The sequence below is a fragment of the Strix aluco genome, chromosome 23, assembly GCF_031877795.1.
Source record: "Strix aluco isolate bStrAlu1 chromosome 23, bStrAlu1.hap1, whole genome shotgun sequence".
Taxonomy (NCBI): domain Eukaryota; kingdom Metazoa; phylum Chordata; class Aves; order Strigiformes; family Strigidae; genus Strix; species Strix aluco.
Genome location: NC_133953.1, coordinates 3,701,512 through 3,720,012, shown reverse-complemented (window position 1 = coordinate 3,720,012; position 18,501 = coordinate 3,701,512). Strand labels below are relative to the sequence as shown.

The 18,501-nt window shown below is 59.4% G+C and overlaps 2 protein-coding genes across 5 annotated transcripts in view; both read right to left on the bottom strand.

Moving 5' to 3' along the window:
• Window positions 1-5,470, bottom strand: part of SORL1 (sortilin related receptor 1) — a 52,571-nt gene extending 47,101 nt beyond the window's left edge. Inside the window, exon 1 of the mRNA XM_074849080.1 lies at window positions 5,288-5,470. Coding sequence (XP_074705181.1) covers window positions 5,288-5,470 — 183 coding nt within the window. The remainder of the gene's footprint in view (window positions 1-5,287) is intronic.
• An 8,202-nt stretch (window positions 5,471-13,672) lies between these two features.
• Window positions 13,673-17,063, bottom strand: SC5D (sterol-C5-desaturase). 4 transcript variants are annotated; one of them, XM_074848931.1, is made up of 5 exons: window positions 16,954-17,063; window positions 16,098-16,315; window positions 15,692-15,824; window positions 15,175-15,275; window positions 13,673-14,920 (listed from the first exon to the last, which is right to left on the bottom strand). In XM_074848931.1, exons 2-5 carry the CDS (start codon window positions 16,305-16,307, stop codon window positions 14,495-14,497), a joined length of 870 nt encoding a protein of 289 aa, XP_074705032.1. In that variant the 5' UTR covers window positions 16,308-16,315; window positions 16,954-17,063; the 3' UTR covers window positions 13,673-14,494. The 4 variants fall into 4 exon arrangements, with proteins under 4 accessions (XP_074705032.1, XP_074705034.1, XP_074705035.1 ...); XM_074848933.1 differs by having other exon boundaries at window positions 16,950-16,970; XM_074848934.1 differs by having other exon boundaries at window positions 16,942-16,958.
• Window positions 17,064-18,501: the final 1,438 nt, after the last annotated feature.

The following is an 18,501-nucleotide window of genomic DNA, read 5'->3' as shown; positions in this document are numbered from 1 at the left end:
GCTTGATGAGTGAAGGTATTGGAGAGCAACCATCAAAGTTTCACCAGCAGCTCAGATCTTGGCTTGAAGGCTGTCAGGAGTTGCTTGCAGAAGAAGAATCGGCTAAACATTTGGTACCCAGTAGCTGGTGGAATGAGGATGAGGCTAAAGAAAGCTATTGCTGAAAGGGCCCAGAAGGGAAGCTGTGGCTCGGTTAGCACAAGGCTTTTAAAAGAAAGGTGCTCTCACCAGGCTCCTCATCATTCCAGCTCGCTGGAAGCCGCAGTGGACAAGTGCTGGGCCTCTTCATCCCCTTCCCCTGCCTCCCCCCGGCAAGGCTTATGCAATAGCCCGGCATCACGGATGAGTCGAGTGTCATGGGTGGCTACTGCATTCCCAGCACGCCGCGTTCCCCGTGCGCTCCCACTAAAGCCTCATTACTGTACCTTCTGCTCTGCTCCCGAGCATCTGTTTCTAGCCTTGCCATGATATTTTAAAATACAGGCTGTGCCTGCTGTAGCGCTGCTTGTGGCTTGGACTGAAAATGCCAGGGTCTGAAATCATTGATATGAAACACGGGTGACTCATTTCAGAGAGTGCCAGGCCCATGTTAATTTTGTTAATACTGAAATCATCTGCTTGCAGGGCTGTTTTCTCTCTGCTACCACCAACAGAGCTCTCTGTTAGCTGTTGTTTCTAGGAGAAAGGAAAAGGGTAAGGGAGGGGGAAGATCGGGGTCGAGGTGGGAGCCTCGTTTACCCAGAAATGAGTGGGTCCCTAGGCAAGAAGGTCCCGGTCTCTTTCTAAATTGATGGAGGGGTGGTGTGACGAGGAATCGAGGCTGCCCTGGCAAATTTGGATAAGCGCTGATGAAAGTCACTCTCCCATAACCAAGGCACGGAGGAAGGCAGCAGAAAAGGTCTAAAGCGCTGCTGGCGAAGTGCGCCACGAGCGAGTCATTACAGCTAGAGAAAGCATAAGCGATGCCCCTGGGACACCGCAACGCTTGCTTAGTCCAACAGTAGAACCTGCTGAAGGAGAAACAATGAATAAAAACACAAACACCTCTCCTGGCTGCCACGGTGCCGGGAGCAGAAACTGTGTGGCTCCCGGAGATCCGTCTCTCCTGGCAAGCTCAGGTGCAAAAAGCAAGTGCTGGGAGCGGGGACGCTTCCCAGGACAGCTGGGAAAGGGGCAGGGGTGCCCGTGGCCTGGGGAGACGCAGCGATGGGGAGGGGTATCTGCCAACGGGAGGAAGGAAGAAAAAGACGGTGGGTCCAGGAGCTCGTGACCAGCCCTCTGCCAGGATGTGCCGTCACCACCCAGGGCACCTCCAGAAGGTTAAAGTCTAATCTGGGAAGTCTCTGCCGGGCTGGCAAACTAGGTCAAAATTAAGTACGGTTCAATTCCAATGCAGCGTGATTGATGTCTCTGTTCACATAGCTGGATGGCATTTACCCTGCAAAGCACTTTGTGTCTTCTCTGAAAGAAGAAAGGCTCTTTGCCAGTTTGCAGGTTGTGAGGGAAGGTAGAGAGGGGCTCTCTACCCGGGACGTGCTAGTGGCCTCAAAAGAAGAGAAGCTTCAGCTCTCCCTGCTCAGGCACTATTTTGGCCATGTACTAACAGTATTTTAGGGCAGCTCACGGTGCAGGGAAGGGATCCCGAGGCCTAAGCACAGCTCTGCCCATGAGCCGCAGCGTGGCTGCCGGCCGAGCACCCGCTTTCTTGGTAGTCTGTAAGTGCGCTGTGCCACGGACCCAGAGGTGATAACATCTGCACAGAGTCATCGCCGCGCTGTTATGTGCATGGGTGACGTTATTCTCTGTTGTCTTGAAAAACTTCTGTCTTAGAGATCACTGAGTGGCATCACTCAGTTGGTTTTAATCTAACGCAGGCTGTATGTGGCACTCCGAGTGCGAGCAGCTGAGGGGGTCACCTGAGGTCTTCATCAGTGCGGGGCGGGTGGTGTCAAGGTCAAGCAGGTGGGCTGATAAAAGGTAATTTTGTAGTAAATGGCCTGTAAATGATGAAAACCTGGTCCTTTTCCTCAAGGGCAGGATTGGTTATCACTAGGAAGCTTGAGAGCAATGAAGTAGGTTCACCCCAGAAGGGAAAGAGATGAGCTGATGTTAAGGGCAGGCAATGACATCAGCTCAGGGGACGGGGGGGCACAGAGGCAATGGCCATGAGCTGGTTCGGAGCACGGGGAGAGACTCACGGCCTTGCAGCAGCATGGAAGGTGAGCTGGCTGGAGCCTGGAGCCGCCAGCAGTTAGACAAGATGTCCTTTGTCCCAGCATGGTTTAAGGCAAAGGTTTCTTGTGAGTTCTGTGTTTTTGGGGGAGGTTTAGGATAAGCCCTTTCCAAAGAAGGAAAAGGGGTGTCTGCAGATAAAGGTTAGACCTGTGTGTCTGTATCAGCAGCCCAGCAATGCAAATGCTCTCCATAACCCCGATCCTCTCTCGCCCCTCAGGACCAGCAGACAAATGCTGGCCCCCAGCCTCGGCGCTTCTCCTCGCTGTCTGCTGTGGCTACACCATGACACTCGTGAGACACACAACCTCACCGCCACGGAGGACGCTTCGACCCAGCACCAGGTAGGCAGCCAAAGCGGCTACTTCTCTTTTCCTTGTTTGTTACACAAAGCGAAGTCCTTGCAGGTGATGTGGTTCGTGTCTGGCTTTCCCCCAGGAGAGGATGGGATTTATGTGGGATGGTGGGGACGTGCCCTGGAAATGCAAAACCATGGAGCCGAGTACCTGTATCCAGGTCTGAGCGGAGAGGATCCGGATGAGGAATCCAAGTAATGTTTTGTGCTTGTGTCTTTGGTGTCTATGGCAAGAGGGGTCCGCGCCTGTTGCTGACGGTGCTGAGTAAGCTGTGTTTGGCTCCTGAGGAGCCATAACAGCTTTGGACTTTCTTCCCCTCCTTGCTTCCAGCTGGGGCGATGTGTCCCTCCCTCTCGCTCTGGTCCCCTGGCGATGTCACCCGCAGCAGTGACAGGCAGCACCGACCTCCCGAGCCACTTCCCTTCGCCTCTGAGCTGAGCCTGGGCTCTAAGCCGGCCCACCGAGGCTGTGTCGAGAACTGGGGAAGGGCAGGGAACTTTGGGGTGCGAGCCAGCGCGTAACATATGGCCGAGCGACCTGCCAAACGCACGGGAGCAGGATGCGCCCCAGATAAGGGACTGCAGTGGCACGGCACTAGGATGCTCGGTCCAAGCACTGCCCCTTATGATGGTGCCCCTGAGAGAGGACTGCTTTTTTGACTGCATGATTTCCTGCTGGTATTAGAGCACCAGAGATCTGGGGAAGGGGGGGCACGGGGATCGTTAGGTGCTTGTGACAAGGCGAGAGACCCCCGAGCACCGTGTTGCACAGCTTTCTGGCTTCGTAGGCGTTAGTAATTCTTGCGATCGGATCTGTAGCGGAGGCTAGGACACACGGGCTCCCTCTCATCCCTTTTATTAAAGCAGACCCTGATTTAAAGCACTGTAGCTCTTGGGAGAACTCAGAACTGTTGTTTAGTGCCAATAAACTCTTCCTGGTGACATGCTTCAAAATTTGTGCGTCCCGCCCCGAAGCGGCGGGAGGGCTGGGGTTTTGTATGCTAGCCATGCCACCAGCGAGAGCAACTCTGTTCTCCAGGCAAATCCCCTCTGGAAGCTTAAGGCAATGAGAAAAGACCAAACAGTGGTGAACTGTTGAATTCCCACTGCTTCCTATTAGTCCTGTTCTGGATAGCGCCGGGGTTACCGCACCCTCTTAGATCTGCAGCGACATGTCCAGGCGATGGAGACTGCTCCTGCCAAAGCAGCTCTGCCTGACCCCGGCAGATGAAAGCCACGGGGAGACGGAAGGGAAAGTGCTACAGATGTCTTTCTGTAGATGAGACAAGTGTCATGTTTTTTTTCTAAAATGGGGTAGCTGTGTTATGCTAAAAACAGCCAAACGTTGAGGAGGTAGAGGAGGCGAAGCAGATTTTTCAAGCGGAGTAGGAACAGCTTTTCCCACCCTCTAAATGGGGGAGCAGGGCTTTAGGAGCAGCATCAGCCCCGCTCCAGAGCCAGGCCTGTCTCACGGCCGGCTCTTTCCCACCCTACAAGTACCAAAAAGGGGGAATTATAGGGCACCCAGAAGGGAAAGCGCTAGCCGAGGAGGCAAACACATGTTGCTGAAGGCTCAAAGCCGCTCCTGGAGCATTTCTTGTCCTTGTGTGGGCTGGTCCCCCCACCCTCCCAGCAGCCTTTCGGGCACATGATGGGATGCGGGCAGTGTAAGCAAGGAGGGTCAAGTGGGGCAACTTACTGCAGTGTAGCGTTATAGTTAAAAAATAAAGCTGACCCTTTAAGGCAGAAGCTTTCCAAGGCAGACACCAGGCAGCCTGAGTGTAACCCCACATCACCCCTAAAGTGATGGTTGTCTGGAAGAGGGGGTGGCGAGGGGGAGCCTTTATGGTCCTGGCAGCAAAACTTGCCAGGGAATCGAGCTCGAGCAGGGACACTTTCAGAAATAGCAGTTTCTATGTTTTTCACGGAGCAGTGGAGGATGGATCAGAGATTCGGAGAGGAGCCCTTCGTACGGAGAAGGGCACGGTGCCTCACAAATAGCAAAGCCTCTACCAGCAGCCACCCCCCCCCTCCGCTCAGCTGCTAGGCACAGAAATGTTCCACACGAGCATCTCCAGGAGCAGAGCCCACCGCTCCCATCCCGCACACGGGCCGACGGGATGAGCTAGCCCTTCTGGCTAGCGCGTGCCCTTGGCCACCGGGCAGCCACCGCTCCTCGTCCTGCTGGCAACGAACCCCCAAGTATAAAATACAAATCTGAGGGTGCCAGTAGTTTGAGGTGGCTCTGGGGGGAAGGGGGAGGGAAGGGGGAATAGCTGCAGGCAGAGACCGGCAGCACATCGCCTCTAAATGTCTGCGCCGTGGCACGGGGCAAGTGGCCGGCAACAAACGAGCTATGAGCAGTAGCCAGGGCTGCCTCGCCAGCAACTGCCACCCCCCCCGCGGGACCCCCGCAGGCGCGGAAGTTACCTGCCGAGCAGCAAGTGTGCGACCCACCCAGCCGCCCCCCCCCCCCCCCCAGAAACACCCGTGGGGGGCTGCGGCGCCGAGGTCGAGCGGCGCCCCCGGCTCCACGCAGCCCACTCGCGACACCGCCCCGGGGGGGGACACACACACGGGGGACAAGCGTGGGGCTGCCGCCCTCCGCGGCCCCCCGTGTGTCCCCACCGCGGAGGGAGGGGGGGGGGGGGGGGGAGCGCCCCGCGGGGTGATGTAACGCGGTATTTCGGCGCGGCTCACCTGTCCGTACACCTGGATGGGCTCCGGCGCGGCGCGGCGGCTCCGCGGGGGGTGGGCGGGCGGCGGGGCGCGCAGCAGCGCGGAATGGCCGCCGGCCGCCAGCAGCAGCAGCAGCAGCGGCCGCAGGAGGCGGCGGGGGAGCGGCGCGGCCCGGCGCGTCCCGCCGCTGCTCGGCGGCGCCATGTTCGTGCCGCCGGGGCCGGGCCGGGCCGAGCGGAGCGGAGGGGTGCGGAGGGGAGCGGAGCGGAGCGGAGCGCCGCGCCGCCGCCCGGAGAGAATGTGCAATGGGCAGCCGCGCCGCTCCGCGCCTCCCCGCGCCGCTCCGCGCCTCCCCGCGCCCGCATCCCGCCCCCGCCGCCCGCTCCCCTCGGGGGATGCCCGGGGCCCCCCTCCCCGAAGGCGGGCGGCGGAGCCCTCCGGAGGATGCTGGGGATCCCCGTGAAATGGAACGGGAGGGAAGTTAAAGAGGATGGAGGGCAACGAAACGACAAGAAATAAAGTCCGGTGGAATGAAACTAAATGAAATGAAATCAAATAAAAGCGGTGCAGCGGTGGGGGATGGGTGAGGATTTCCTGCCACTCCCCCCCCCCCAAAAAAAAAAAAAAAAAAAAAAAAAAACAAACCGAGCTGCACTTCCCCTCCCGTGCGCACCCCGGCAGCGTGTGCCCAAAGCACCCCGGTATGGGTGGGTAGCGGCGTGGGACGGGGCCCCGAACAACCTGTGCTGCTGGAAGGTGTCCCTGCCCGGGGCAGGGGGGTGCACCCAGACCATCTTTAAGGTCCCTTCCAACCCAAACCACTCTGTGATTCTGTGACTGCCCGTGCAAGCGTACAGGTTTAATAGTGCTCCAGGCCTGGTCCCCACTGATGTCACCCGTGGCTGTGTAGGGGGTGGTTAATGTGAGGGGGCCCGTGGGGACCCCTGGAGCATCAGGCAGGCCGAGCATGGTCTGGGTGTCGGGAAGGACGGCGCTGGAAATTGCCAGTTGCCAAACAAAAGCCCGACTCGCCTCTATTGCTGCAGCTCGCACTGGTGATCTGCTGCTTTTGCCGTTTGTCTACTGTTTTGGGGATGTTTGAAAACAGATGCCAAAACTGCAGATGCCCACGTGTCCTAGGCAGAGGCTGTTGTGCATGCGTGGGGTAACTGTGGGCCTCATGCACGGGGACCCTGTTGTGACAGGGATGCCCCGGACCCACATCGGTGCCACTGAGCACGTCCCCGCTCCCTGCAGAGCCTGGGCTGGGAGCACGGGGCCCTTCTGCATCAGGACCTGAGGGGCCTATTGGGGGAAAAAGGGTTCGTGCTCCCTATGACCATCACCTTTCCCTGGTGTACTGAGGTGTTGATCAAATGTCTTGCTCCCGGTGAGCAGGGATAGACAGGAGGGGTGGTTGTCCTGGCACTGTAGCTCTTCTGGCCACTTTAATCCCACCACTGACCGTGAGGAGTGTGGAATCTGCTTGACTTGCCATTTTGAACCCTTTCCAACCTCCTGGAAGCTCTCTGCTGCTCGTGTCCGTTCCTGGAGGTCCCGCTTGCAGCACATGTGCCCGGTCCCTCTTCTTTCTCCAAGTCAGTTTTTACCAGTGTCTCTGGTAGTTCGGGCAGTTACTGCTGCGGAGCCATCCCCAGGAACCCCTCATTGGTTTTAAACATCTACCAGCCTCATGCAGTCACACGACTGGGGCAGCGATGGTTTTCTGTGCATCGGTTTGAGGCTCCTTGCTACATCTTATATTTAATGGGAAAAAACAGCAGCTGGTAGAGAGCTGTTTCCTGTAAGCGAAGATTTATGAGGTCTGTGCAGTCTATATGCACTGGGGAGATTATCCTGTGGGTCAACAGTCATGTTTCACATCTAGTTTTTATCAAGCACGGTGCCGGGGGGCTGTTTTGGGTGAGCAGTTTTCCCGGTGATCGGTCATACGTGCTGCGAGGTTGGGCTCCCCGCCGGGCTGCGAGGAGGAGAGGCTAGCGAGGGACCCGCCGGCGGGGCGGCTCGGCGGGCAGTAATGTGGGCTCGGGTCCTTGTTGCTGAGAGGGTGGGGTGGGTGCAGTGAGGAGCTGCGTCTGTCCCTGGATGGGAAGATGAAGGTGTGGATGGATGTCAAGAGGACAGAGGAAAAGGAGCGAATGATTTCATACATTATAGTGACAAACTTCCTCCTGGTACAGTTCTGGCAGCCCTCAGAGCTCTCCACCCCAGTTTCCACCATCTTCCTTCTGGGCAGAGCTGCGAAAGTCAGCGCTGTCTCACCCAAGCTGCCTGGGGGAGCAGGAAGCCAGAGGACCCCCAGGTCCCTCCAGGCCCTCCTGCCACCTCTCCCGTGGTGCCCGGCAGGCGGGTTTGAGCTGTGCCAGTGGAGCGGCTCTTTCCACCCAGGGTCAGGTTCTCTAGCTGTGTGCTCCCCCATAAAACACTCACCGTGCGGTCCCCACAACTCACCAGCGTGGCAGAGATGGGCTGTGGTTATGCGAGGAGGGTGCAGAACCGCTGCTAGTGGCCGCAACCCCGCTTTATCCGGGCAGGCCAAAGTGCTGGTCTCCCGGTTGTAGGGATTTCCCCAGTGCTGCTGCAGCCACGAGAGGAACATCTCGTGCCTCCATTCCAGAAAGCAGCTTGCCCCATCCCTGCCTGGGGCTCGTGCGGCCGTTCCGAAGGAAATCTTTGTCATGTGCAGCCTTTTTTGGTGCTGGGCAGTGCCGTGTCCCAGGGGTTGTGTCCTGCTCATCCGCAGCTCCCTCTAAGAAGCCAGGGGTGACCGTGGGAGATGATGGGAGAGTTGAGCTGTGCCTGTTGCTTGGCCCCGGCTTGTCTCTGTAAGCCAGAGGTGTTTTTCCAGGCATAGTCTTGCTGCTAAGAAAAGGCCTTACCTGCTTTCTAGCCTCTTTTGTCTCAGAGGCCCTGAGAGCAGACTAATGGGTTGCGTCTCTTCCGCCTCGTGTGCCATACGTTGTTCTGCCATTTCTAACATTGTCGGGAAATCTTCAAAGAAAATGGATGTGACCCATCAGCAAAGGAATGGGAGTTTATAAATCCCATGGACAGCCCCAAGGCAGTCTCGCTCCCCCTTATTTCACTTGCTTTAATAGCACAAACGTTGTCCAGAACTTTCCCCGAGGTGCTTTCACCTAGAAACCTAGTTAGTGTATTTCAATTATCCAGTCAATACAATTACAAGCCCTCCTAATAAAGCTTTTAGCAGTCTCGACTTGGTGTAATGTCCCTCCTGAGGCCCGGAGGTCACTGTGGGTAAGGGCAGAGTCAATAAGGGAGTTTTATTGTGCAGGAATCTCTCTAGCCGATTGCTCTCTGGGACAGACGTGGCAGGCAGGTGAGAGGGACCCAAAAAGGCCACAGAGGCATTTTCTGAAAGGACTGTCACGTTCCACTGACCGCAAAGTGATCCGCTCTGCCCCACCAAATCCCCCCCAAAATAAGGAACAGAGGGAGAACAGAATGAGAAATAGTAAGAAATGAGGAAGCAGCTTTGTAGCAGTTTCTAAATGGAGGAAATCGAGGCGCGGGGGGTTCACTGTCCTCCTCCTGGCCTCCGTTTCACGCTTCTCGCAGGGTGCTCTGAGCAACGCGACCGTCCGCTCGTGCACAGAGCCAGGAAGGGTCCCCGTCCCCCCTGCGGGACTCCCTCCCTCCTGCCAGGTTGGTGTGGTGGGCATAAGGGAGAGCGCGGGAGCAAGGACCTCTCGGCTGAACCTAGGGCTGGTAAATGCTAACAGATGAATAGCTCTTTCTTTGTGGAGGGAAACACACGTTTCCTTTGCCAAGGTACTTTTTGTTTCTTGAAAAAAGAACCCGTCTCCTGTCGTAAAGGGGAGGGGGAACAGAGCAGAGTTTATTTTAAGGTCCATCTGGATTTCATCATCAGCAAATGCCATGAACTCCGAGAGCAAGGAGAGGAGCCCCCAGCCCCTCGGTTTTCCTTCCCCTCTCCCCTTTGCCTTTCCCCAGCACAGCCCTAGAAGTCCCGGAGGGCTCTGGATACCCTAGGGCTGGAACAGCCATCCCCCCCCAGAGCGAGAGAGCAGATAGAGTTGTTTAAAGGAGACATTGCATGTCACTGGAGTTGAGTCAGGGAGTAAAACAGTCCGACACGCTGCTGGAGCCCAATCTCAGGCCCAACACGGCGGAGAGCTCAGCGTGCAGGGGTGCTGGGGGCGAGAGCCCGCTGCTGCTGTGGGAAGAAGGGCCACACGTGCAGCTCACTCCTGGAGTGAGCAAATCGAGGTGTGTGTCGAACGCGCAGGTCTCTGAGCAGGGCTGGCAATTTGCCTTTGTTCCAGCTCATCTGGGAAGCGACGGAGCACGTCGCTCCTGGGAAAGCAGGTCGTAGGATGCAGGGAGCTTTCAAAGAGGAAGGCATCTGGTCTCCGCAGGACCTGCCTTCGAACCAAAGGTCTCAGGGGATGGGACCTCTGAGCCCTCCTGCCCTGATCCGGGCTGTCACGTATTGTTTTTTCAGGATCCGGCGTCTGCCGAGAGCAGAAGCCCAAGGAGCGATAGTGTCCAGCGTGGCTGGGGAGCCTGGCATGGCCGAGTGGTGTCTGCATGCCACAGTGCCCGTCCGTTGGGAAGTTCTGCAAGACACCGCTCTGAGCAGTCACTTAGACAATGATCTGTGGGTCTTCTAGCTTTGACATGAAGAATTGGCAGCCTTTTTCCCAGAGGAGCCAAATCTCTCAGTGGGGCTGAGCCCTGCAGGTCACTAATCCTTTCCTTTCCCCTCTCTGCACTCTGAAGCCAGGAATCCCTGGCTCAAAATCCCGAGCAGTAATCATTCCCTACAGCTCTCGGATCTTGCCACTCGCAGAGCTCCAGCAAAGCCTCTCGTTATTTCTGCAAGGGCGAGCAGTTCCCCGAGACAGCCGAGGAGCGAAAGGAGAGAGGCCAAGTGGGCAGCGAACATGGGCAGGGACAGAGGTGCCATCTAACCGGGATGACAGAGGGGATGGGACAAAACCCATGTCTGTCGATGCTTTGGGCTTAGTTGGGCTCTCTCAGGTTTGGGTTCCACCCCATCCGTGTCTAAGAAGGGCTGCAATTTGGCAGGCGGGGGAAGCTGTGCCCCGTGCAGCGGCTGTAAATATTCTTTGGTGACGACCCCCGCCTTCGGGATGGGGTTTGTTGGCTGGACTTGGGAGGGGGTGACCGGGAAGGTCTGTGTCTCAGGTTTAATAACCAGATTAGTGAAAAAGAGTAATGTGGATGGCAGAGGGTAACCAGGGATGCATGTACCAGCCCTGCGGCTCAGCTCCCCTGCACGGTCTCAGCAGCGAGGGCGATCGCGTCACCCGCAGCCGCTTGTCGCTTCATCCTGTCTGTAGGCGCCCGCAGCCTGGCAAATGAAAGACACGCTGGGAAGAAAGCCCATCTAAACTAGGGCAAAGTACGGCAGGGCCAGCAGCGCGAGCCCGGCAAGGTCACATTGCACCGGGCGTTGCGCTCGAGAAGCCGCAGTACGTCCCTCCCGCTCTGTGCCTGCCACCGGCCTGGCAAGAGGAGCGGGCGAGAGTTGGGAGGGGGGGATTTTGGAGTGGCATCACTCTGATGGCAGGAGGGGAAGGTCTCAGCCCCTGTGCGTGGCTCTCCCTCCCCGGCACCGTGACAGTGTGGGTTGCCGCCGGGCTCCCTGCATGAGCACGTCCCTGATATCTGCTCGAATACCAAGCAAATAGGCTTGAGTCAAAACCCAGGGCCCAAATTCCCCTTGTGTAGCAAGAAAGCCTTGACGCAGGTCCCGGGGATGCTCAGCGGGAGAGTGGGGGTTTATAATTAATCTGTGCGTAGCCCGAGGTAAAAGTGGTACACTTGAGAGGGAGGCGTGGAATTGCATTGTCTCTTCCAAGGGAGCCGTTTTCCAGGCAGATCGCCCTCTTTGTAGTTCCAAAAGTAAAGCAGTCTCCCAAAACATCAGCTGCAGGTACCTTCAGAGGAAGGTAGCGCCGCGTGGGAAGGATAGCCCCAAGGTCAATCCGATTCTGAAGGGCAGCAGGCCTGCCAAATGGAGCAGAAGGTACTTCTGGAGGGTTCACAGCATATTCATTCATGTATATGTAGAAATTACTGTGTGGCTAATTACTGTATGTAATTACTGTATGTCGTACCAGGAGACCCCCGCCGGGGTGAGCTGTGCGGTCCAACGTGAGCCCAGGGAGCCCTGGTTTTTTGCAATGTGCGTTTGCGACTAACAGGGGCTGGTGCAAAGCACTGGGGGCTTTTCTCTTGGGTTTAAGGACTTCTCGAAATGTACATCCTAATCCTCATAAACTGCAGCAACTCGCAACCTGTGGCTTTATGTATAGAAGAGGCTGCGTGAAAAGGGGCGTTTGCTACAGCAGCCACTCACCGGGGATCCCCGGGACGTTCGTGGATCCGCCCCGCAACTAGACCGGTTATTATGAATCACGTTGATAGGTTTTGCTCCTCGGGCTGGGTAATTATTGCAGCATAAGGGCCCTTCAGTGCCGCTGTCTGACAGGTCTAACGGTCCCGGCAACCTTTGTGCAAGGAGCCACATACACAGAGAGCGCTCTCACTCGAATGCCATTTATTTCCCAGTGCCCTCCCCAGCCTTCCTCTCTTGACAAAACTCCAAAGGCGTTACCGCACGCCTGGCACTAAGGGGCTATAAAATCGCAGCCTCAAGAAGCCGCCCGGGATAAGTCATTGCAGGCCGTCAGCACGTCGCGCAGTAGCACGCTGCCTTGTGCACCCAAACCGTCCACGCAGGCGCCGCTCCTGCCGCCGGGTGCCACGAGCAACACCTCCATCTTGTGGTAACAGCAGCATCGAGGTCCCAAATACAGAATTGTGTCTCTCCCGTATGGTGTCCCATGCTGGTGGCCACGACACAGCCCCGATGGGCTTGCAGGAGCCCTGCTCTGGCGAGGTGTTGTCCTGTGGGTGGTGCCAAGCCTGGCGGAGCTGGTCCTGTGTGCATTTTGTGGTTTGGCGTGTCTCATCTAGTGCCACCCGTGCGCCTCAACCTGCTCTCGGGGTACCCAGGCTTTTACACTCAATGGTTTTTTAGGGTTCAGGCATTGGCGAGGCCATTGCCGCGCACCAGGGTCAGTGCAGGCGGAGGGATGGGGTGATGAGACGGCCCAGGGCTCGTCCCAAGGGTCCCTGGTACGCACGGTGGGTCACAAAGGTCAGTGATGGTGTTGCTGTGTTTGTTCTGGGCCTTGCCTTGACCCTTGGCAGTTTTCCAGGCTCCAAGTTAATCAGCAAACAGAGGTCAGGGTTCCTGCGGGCGTGGGGGAGAAAGAGGTGTTGCGGGAGGAGAACACAGAGCACGGCCCAGGCGGGGCACTGTGCTGGCAGGAGAATGGGACCCCTGGGCCAGTTGGCCGGTGTCCCCTCGTGGGATGAGTGTCCCTTGCACTTGTCGGGTGCCACACGGCACAGCCTCAAGCCAAACTCTGCCTGGGGCACGGATCAAATGGGGCAGGGAGCAGAGGGTCCATCACCACGGAAAAGGGGCCTCTGCCCCTGGTACAGGTGACGCAGCTGCGTGCCCAAGCACCGGTTTCCCTGAGAAGGGAAGTGTTGTCCAGGGGGACCTTTGGGGGAAGGTACTGACCTGCACGATCCGGGAAGTGGAGAAAAGGATGGGAATCAGATGGGCCATGTAGTACCCCGAGGGTCACTCTGTCAGTGTCCTGAGCAGCAAAATCCTGCGGTCTAAGGGGTTTTGTGTCACTATAAACCCGGAGGGGGCTCACCAGGCGTGGGACCTGGCTGTACCGTACCTGGGAAACACACTATATACCCTGACACTGTCCACGTGTGAACGGCCCCTGGTGAAGCTCCAGCCCATCCTCACAGCTTTGTGGGTCTGGATATATCTGTAGGGGATGAGGAGAGAAGAGGGGGGCGAGGGCCAAGGCTGCTGACGCAGACCAACGGGAATGGCGTGGTGAGTCCCCGGGGCAACGTCGGCACCGGTTACGCGTAAGGAGGTTGGGGGGAGTGGAGGCAGCTCCAGCTACTCTGACCGTGAACAGCGGCACCGAGCGTGTTACCTGCTGTGTGCCACATGGTTCCCCTCTGAGCCACGCAGGGCGGGAAGAGACAGGGGTGTCGGCGGGGCCTCTGAGGCTCTGGGCATCCATACCCCTGTGCATGAAGGGGTTGAGTTCTCGCAGCTGACCCGTGGGAGGAGAAGTCGCAGGGGCTGGCAGTCAGTGATATTTCCCCTGTCCCCTTTGCTGTTTCAGTGAGAGAGGAGGGGGTAATGCGCATATTTGCTGCTGGAACAGCGCAGGGTAAGCCTCTTGTAGGGATTGTAGGGGAGAGAGAGGGCACCCTGTCAGGCTTTGCACAGCATCAGGAGCGAGGGCGAAGGGACCAAACGGCAGCCAAGTTGGCAAGTGAGATTTATTGAACACAGGTCAGACCCAAAGGCAGGGCGACGGGGTTTCAGCAGGAAGCACGCCAGGCGTTAAGGGGGAGAGCCGGCCACGAACCCTCGAGCGAGGAGAAGCCCCTGCCCCTCACCTCTGGGCGCCTGTTCCTCCTCTTCCCCCCCTCAATATTCTCAGGGAGCTCAAGGGACCCACGGGTCTCAAAGTGCATCTTTGTCCTATAGGCCTGCCGTTGTCAGATGTTCCATCAGCACCCCACGGGATGTCCCCAGGTGAGAGGAATGAGGAGAGCGCGTCCAGCGCCAAGGAGTCCCGCCGCATCTCGAGGCTGAGCCCTTGCCGGACCCACACTGTCTCCAAAAGGTAGGCGTTTGCGGCTTTTTTTTTTCGAAACACAGCTCAGAAAAAAAATGTAACGTCGTCAACATCTCGACTCAATTTGACTCGACTCGTCCGGATGGACTCCATGGCAGCGAATCAAAGGTGTGCAGCACGGACAGACGGAGACCCTGCCGCGAGCCACATCATTGTTCTATTTGTGCCACGTTATTGTTCATTTTGTAAAGCAGCAGCACGGTATGAAAGCAGCGTAGGGACCACAGCAGAGATCCAAAGGCAGGCGGGAAGGGGAGCGATAGGGGCAGCAGAGCGAGGCTGGAGAATGCTGGTTTGGGAGCAGGGGTGGGCCGGAGCGCTCGCCGAGAACTGCCCCGCATCGGGGGCTCTTTGTCCGTGGGAAAGTAGTCTCAAAAGGCCAGGGAGGAACAAGACGAGATCCGGCCCAGGAATCTCATCCTGGAGAGGGGCTGGGGGAAGTCTACTCAGTCTTGGCAGCTGGGGGGCCATTGGGCACCCCCAGGCCTTTCTCTCGGAGCTTGCGCAAGTAGTCGTGGGGGCCTTGGCCCTCGAAGGCTGTGGGGCTCTTGTAGGAGCCGCCGATCTTGTCCCAGAGGGTGAAGTACTGCCCATAGTTGTAGTCAAAGTACAAGTGGTGGTCGGTGTGGTGGGCTGAGCCGTTGATGACGTGCCGCAGGAGGCGGGGGACGCGGTAGTCGCCGTCGTGAATGGAGATGGTCCAGACGTTGACGAAGATGTAGAGGCCCAAGTAGGTGACTTTGTGCAGAGGGAAGAGGAAGGGGTAGATGTGGTAGGGCAGGCTCTGCATGAAGCCATCAACGGGGTGGAAGGCATGGCTGGCGAAGGGCGTCGCAATCTTCCAGAGGTGGTGGGGCTTGTGGAAGCGCTGCGGGGAGAGGACGCACCGTCAATTCCCAAGCCAGGGACTGACTTGCCACCCAGAGGCTGAAAGGAAGGAGGGGGACGCGTGCCCTAATGGGCTCTTGGCTCCCACCATGTTGTGGACTGAGGCAAGGCCTCGTTCGACTGGGCTGAGCCCGCTGCTCCTCCCGGACACGTGTTCCTTGGGAGGAACAGCTTGGCCACAACCCCGGCGCGGGGTGAGGGCTTTCACCCCGAGCCCCCCGTCCGGTCTCGTACCTTATAGAGCAGTTTGTGGTGGAGAGCGCGGTGTATCCAGTAGATACCCATGTCGGTGAAGAAGAGGAAGGACAGCATGCTGAGGAAGACACCCGACCAGCCTAGGGGAACAGGGGTGTTAGGGGCAGCACCCGTGGGTGTCGTGGGGGCTAGGGGGGCACGATGGCCTTTGCGTCGGGGTCCGTCCCATTGAGGAGACATGCCGTGAGGGTCGGATGGTCTCCTGTGACTCAGGGAAAGCAAGTTGGGCACCAGTTTGTCAGGAGCCGCGCCCGGGGAGGCGAAGGCCTTCTTTTGTGGAGGGGGCGTACGTTGAGCGGGCCATTGCACCCCGTCCCCAAGCCGGGGCGGGTGGACACCTCATGTCTGCCTAAAGGGAACTTGGGGTTATGACTAATAGATGGGACCAGCTCGAGGCAGGAGGTACCCAGGTGGATTTTTTGGGGCTTGTCAGTGGGAGAAATGGGGGCGCACTGCCTGCCGGGGGGGCCGACCCGAGTGGTGGGGAGCGGCTCACCATACGGGGAGTCCTCGATGTTGTCGTAGAGCTTGCTGTAGCCCCGCACTTCGGCGAAGAATAGGGCGACGGTGGGCACGCTGATCCAGGGGAGGGAGCGCAGCGCGTAGGCGATCTCCCGACGCACCTGGTTCTGTGGGATGGAGAGAGGGGTGGGGGGGACGGGGAGTACCGGGAGCTGTGGGGCGCGGCGTGCTCGGGACAGGGCTGGGCGCTGGGCAAGGGGGACTCGTTTCTGGTCACGGATGACCCAGGGCCCCGCACCGGGAGGTTGAGCAGGGTGGTTGCTGCTGGTGGTTGGGCAGCCGTTGATTTGCAAAAGGCGGGGGTAGGTATGTGGGAGAAAAGCACCCCTGGAGGCGCGAGAGCAGACGGGAGTCAGATAGCGGGGACGCGGCACACCCACCTCTAGGAACTGGGGATGTTTCTTGAGTTCGTGGTCAAAGATGAAGTAGTAGCTGAGGGTGCCGAAGAGCAGGTAGAGGACGAGTGCCCCCAGGTTGGTGATGACGAAGAGGCTGAGGAGCTGGCGGCAGGGCTCGGCCTCGCCCCAGCCGGCCGGGTACACGTAGGGCGTGAGGAGGTGCCGGTCGGCGGCGTCCAGGACCAGATCCATGGTGGCTCCTGCGGGGCAGAGAGAGAGGGTCGATGTGAGGGGCGCTGACGATGTCCCCTGGCCAGCGGCGCAGAACAGCGGGTGGGGCACCCACCGGGGCGCGGGCGGTGGGGTGCCGGCCGTCTGTGGGGGTCGCCTCGGTTGGTTGCGGGGTACGAAGCACGGACAAAGGCGCAGAAGCGGGGGGCTGCCCTGCTGCTGGGTCCCCTCGCCGTGGGAGAGGGGGTGTATGACAGGGGCAGGCGGGATGGAGGTTTTGGGGAGCAAAGTCGCCTTTTCGGGCAGCACAGGGGGGGGGGTCGGGGACCGCGGCCGTGGCCGTCTCGGCGGTCCATGACCCTCGGGCCCCCCGCCCGGTTTCGGGAGCCGTGGGGCGGTTCCAGCGGCGCTCCTCGGGGGTCCCGGTACCGGCGCGGAAAGCCCCCCGGCCCCGCCGGGGCTGTGGGGGGGGCAGCGCCGGTGCAAGTCGCGGGGTGCGGGGGGTGTCAGCGTGTTTTGGAGACGCAGGCGACCCACCAAGCTCCCCCCCCCCCCGCGAGCCGCCGCGGAGGGGCTGGCGGCGGAACCGGGGCGTCCCGCGTGTCCGCGCCCCGCTGACGGCTCCGCGCTGCGCTACCCCCCCCGCACCCCGTACCCCGGTACCTGCCTGCGGGTCCCGGCGCGGCGGTGGGCGGGGAGGGGCGGGGCCGCCGCCCGGTAGCGCCACGCGACGTCACCGCCGGAGCGTCTCGCGCCACCGGGGGCGGGGACGGGGCGGTGCCGCCTTCGCCGCGCGTGTCGCGGGGGACCGGGGCGTGCGCGGGGCCTGGAGGGGGCGGCCGCGGCTTTGGGCCCCTTCGCCGATGTCCCCTCCGCGGGTGGCCAGCCCCGGTGGCGGGATGTGTGTGTGTGTGTCCCCCCTCGGGACAGACGGGCGGTGGGACGCGAGGGCGGCGATGCCGTGAGCGTGGGGCGGGCGGAGGATGGAGCGCGGGTATGCGGGGAGCGCTGCCCGGCGGCTTATTAGGGCAAGTGACTTAATTAATGAGGCTTGTGGGATCGAGGGGGGGGTCAGCAGTCGAGCTCTCCGCAGCCGGGCCAGCGAAGCGTTCCTGAGCCCCTGTCCCTCCTCCTCCCTCGACCTGGCCCTACGTAGTGGGATGGCGCCGGCCCAATAGCCCCTGGCACATGAGCTTTGGATTAGCCTTGGGGCCAGTAGTGGCCCTTCCTCTCAGTCGTGATATTCGGGGCCGGGAAGAGGGGCTGTGTGCCGAGGGGGATGTCTCTCTGTGAGGGCTGGCATCGGGGCGATCCCTGGGACGAAGGACGAGCAGGCGGTGGAATGGGGGGTACGTGCGGTCAGCGCCTCTTGCAGCAGGACAAGGGCCTGCGGCTGTGGAATGTAGAGTGCACAGAGGTAGGTACGACACACAAACAGGATCACAGAATTGTCTAGGTTGGAAAAGACCTTGAAGATCATCCAGTCCAACCATCAACCCAACATGAACAGTTCCCAACTACACCATGTCCCTCAGCGCTATGTCGACCCGACTCTTTAACCGCTCCAGGGATGGGGACTCCACCACCTCCCTGGGCAGCCCATTCCAACGCCCAACAACCCCTTCTGGAAAGAAATCCTTCCTAAGAGCCAGTCTGACCCTGCCCTGGCGCAGCTTGAGGCCATTCCCTCTTGTCCGGGCGCTTGTTCCTTGGTTCAAGAGACTCATCCCCCCTCTCTGCACCCTCCTTTCAGGTAGTTGCAGAGGGCCATGAGGTCTCCCCTCAGCCTCCTCTTCTCCAGACTAAACCCCCCCAGTTCCCTCAGCCGTTCCCCATCAGACCTGTGCTCCAGACCCTGCACCAGCTCCGTTGCCCTTCTCTGGACACGCTCGAGTCATTCAATGGCCTTTTTGTAGTGAGGGGCCCAAAACTGAGCCCAGTCATCAAGGGGTGGCCTCCCCAGTGCCGAGCACAGGGGTAAGATCACTTCCACCATCGGCCAGAGGCCAAGGCTCTGGGAGTGACGTGAAGGAGGCTGCCACGGGGGTAGCAGCCGGTCCCCGGCAGCGTTTCCCAGGGCCTGGCAGTGGGGCCGTGTCTGCGAGGCAGCCATGGGGCGTCTTGGTCGGTCTGTAAGGAAGTGCAGAGCCTGTAAGGAAGACAGCAAGTCAGTCAGAAAGAAAATCAGTAAGCCTGGGGGTGGCAGTGTGGCAGG

Bases quoted from the DNA above. Each gene is read 5' to 3' on its own strand.
- SC5D (XM_074848931.1), bottom strand. From the start codon at position 16,307: ATGGATCTGGTCCTGGACGCCGCCGACCGGCACCTCCTCACGCCCTAC. The intron at 15,276-15,691 runs GTGAGCCGCTCC...CTGTTCCCCTAG, and splicing joins CATCGAGGACTCCCCGTATG to GCTGGTCGGGTGTCTTCCTC. The intron at 14,921-15,174 runs GTACGAGACCGG...CTCTCCCCGCAG, and splicing joins ACCACAAACTGCTCTATAAG to CGCTTCCACAAGCCCCACCA.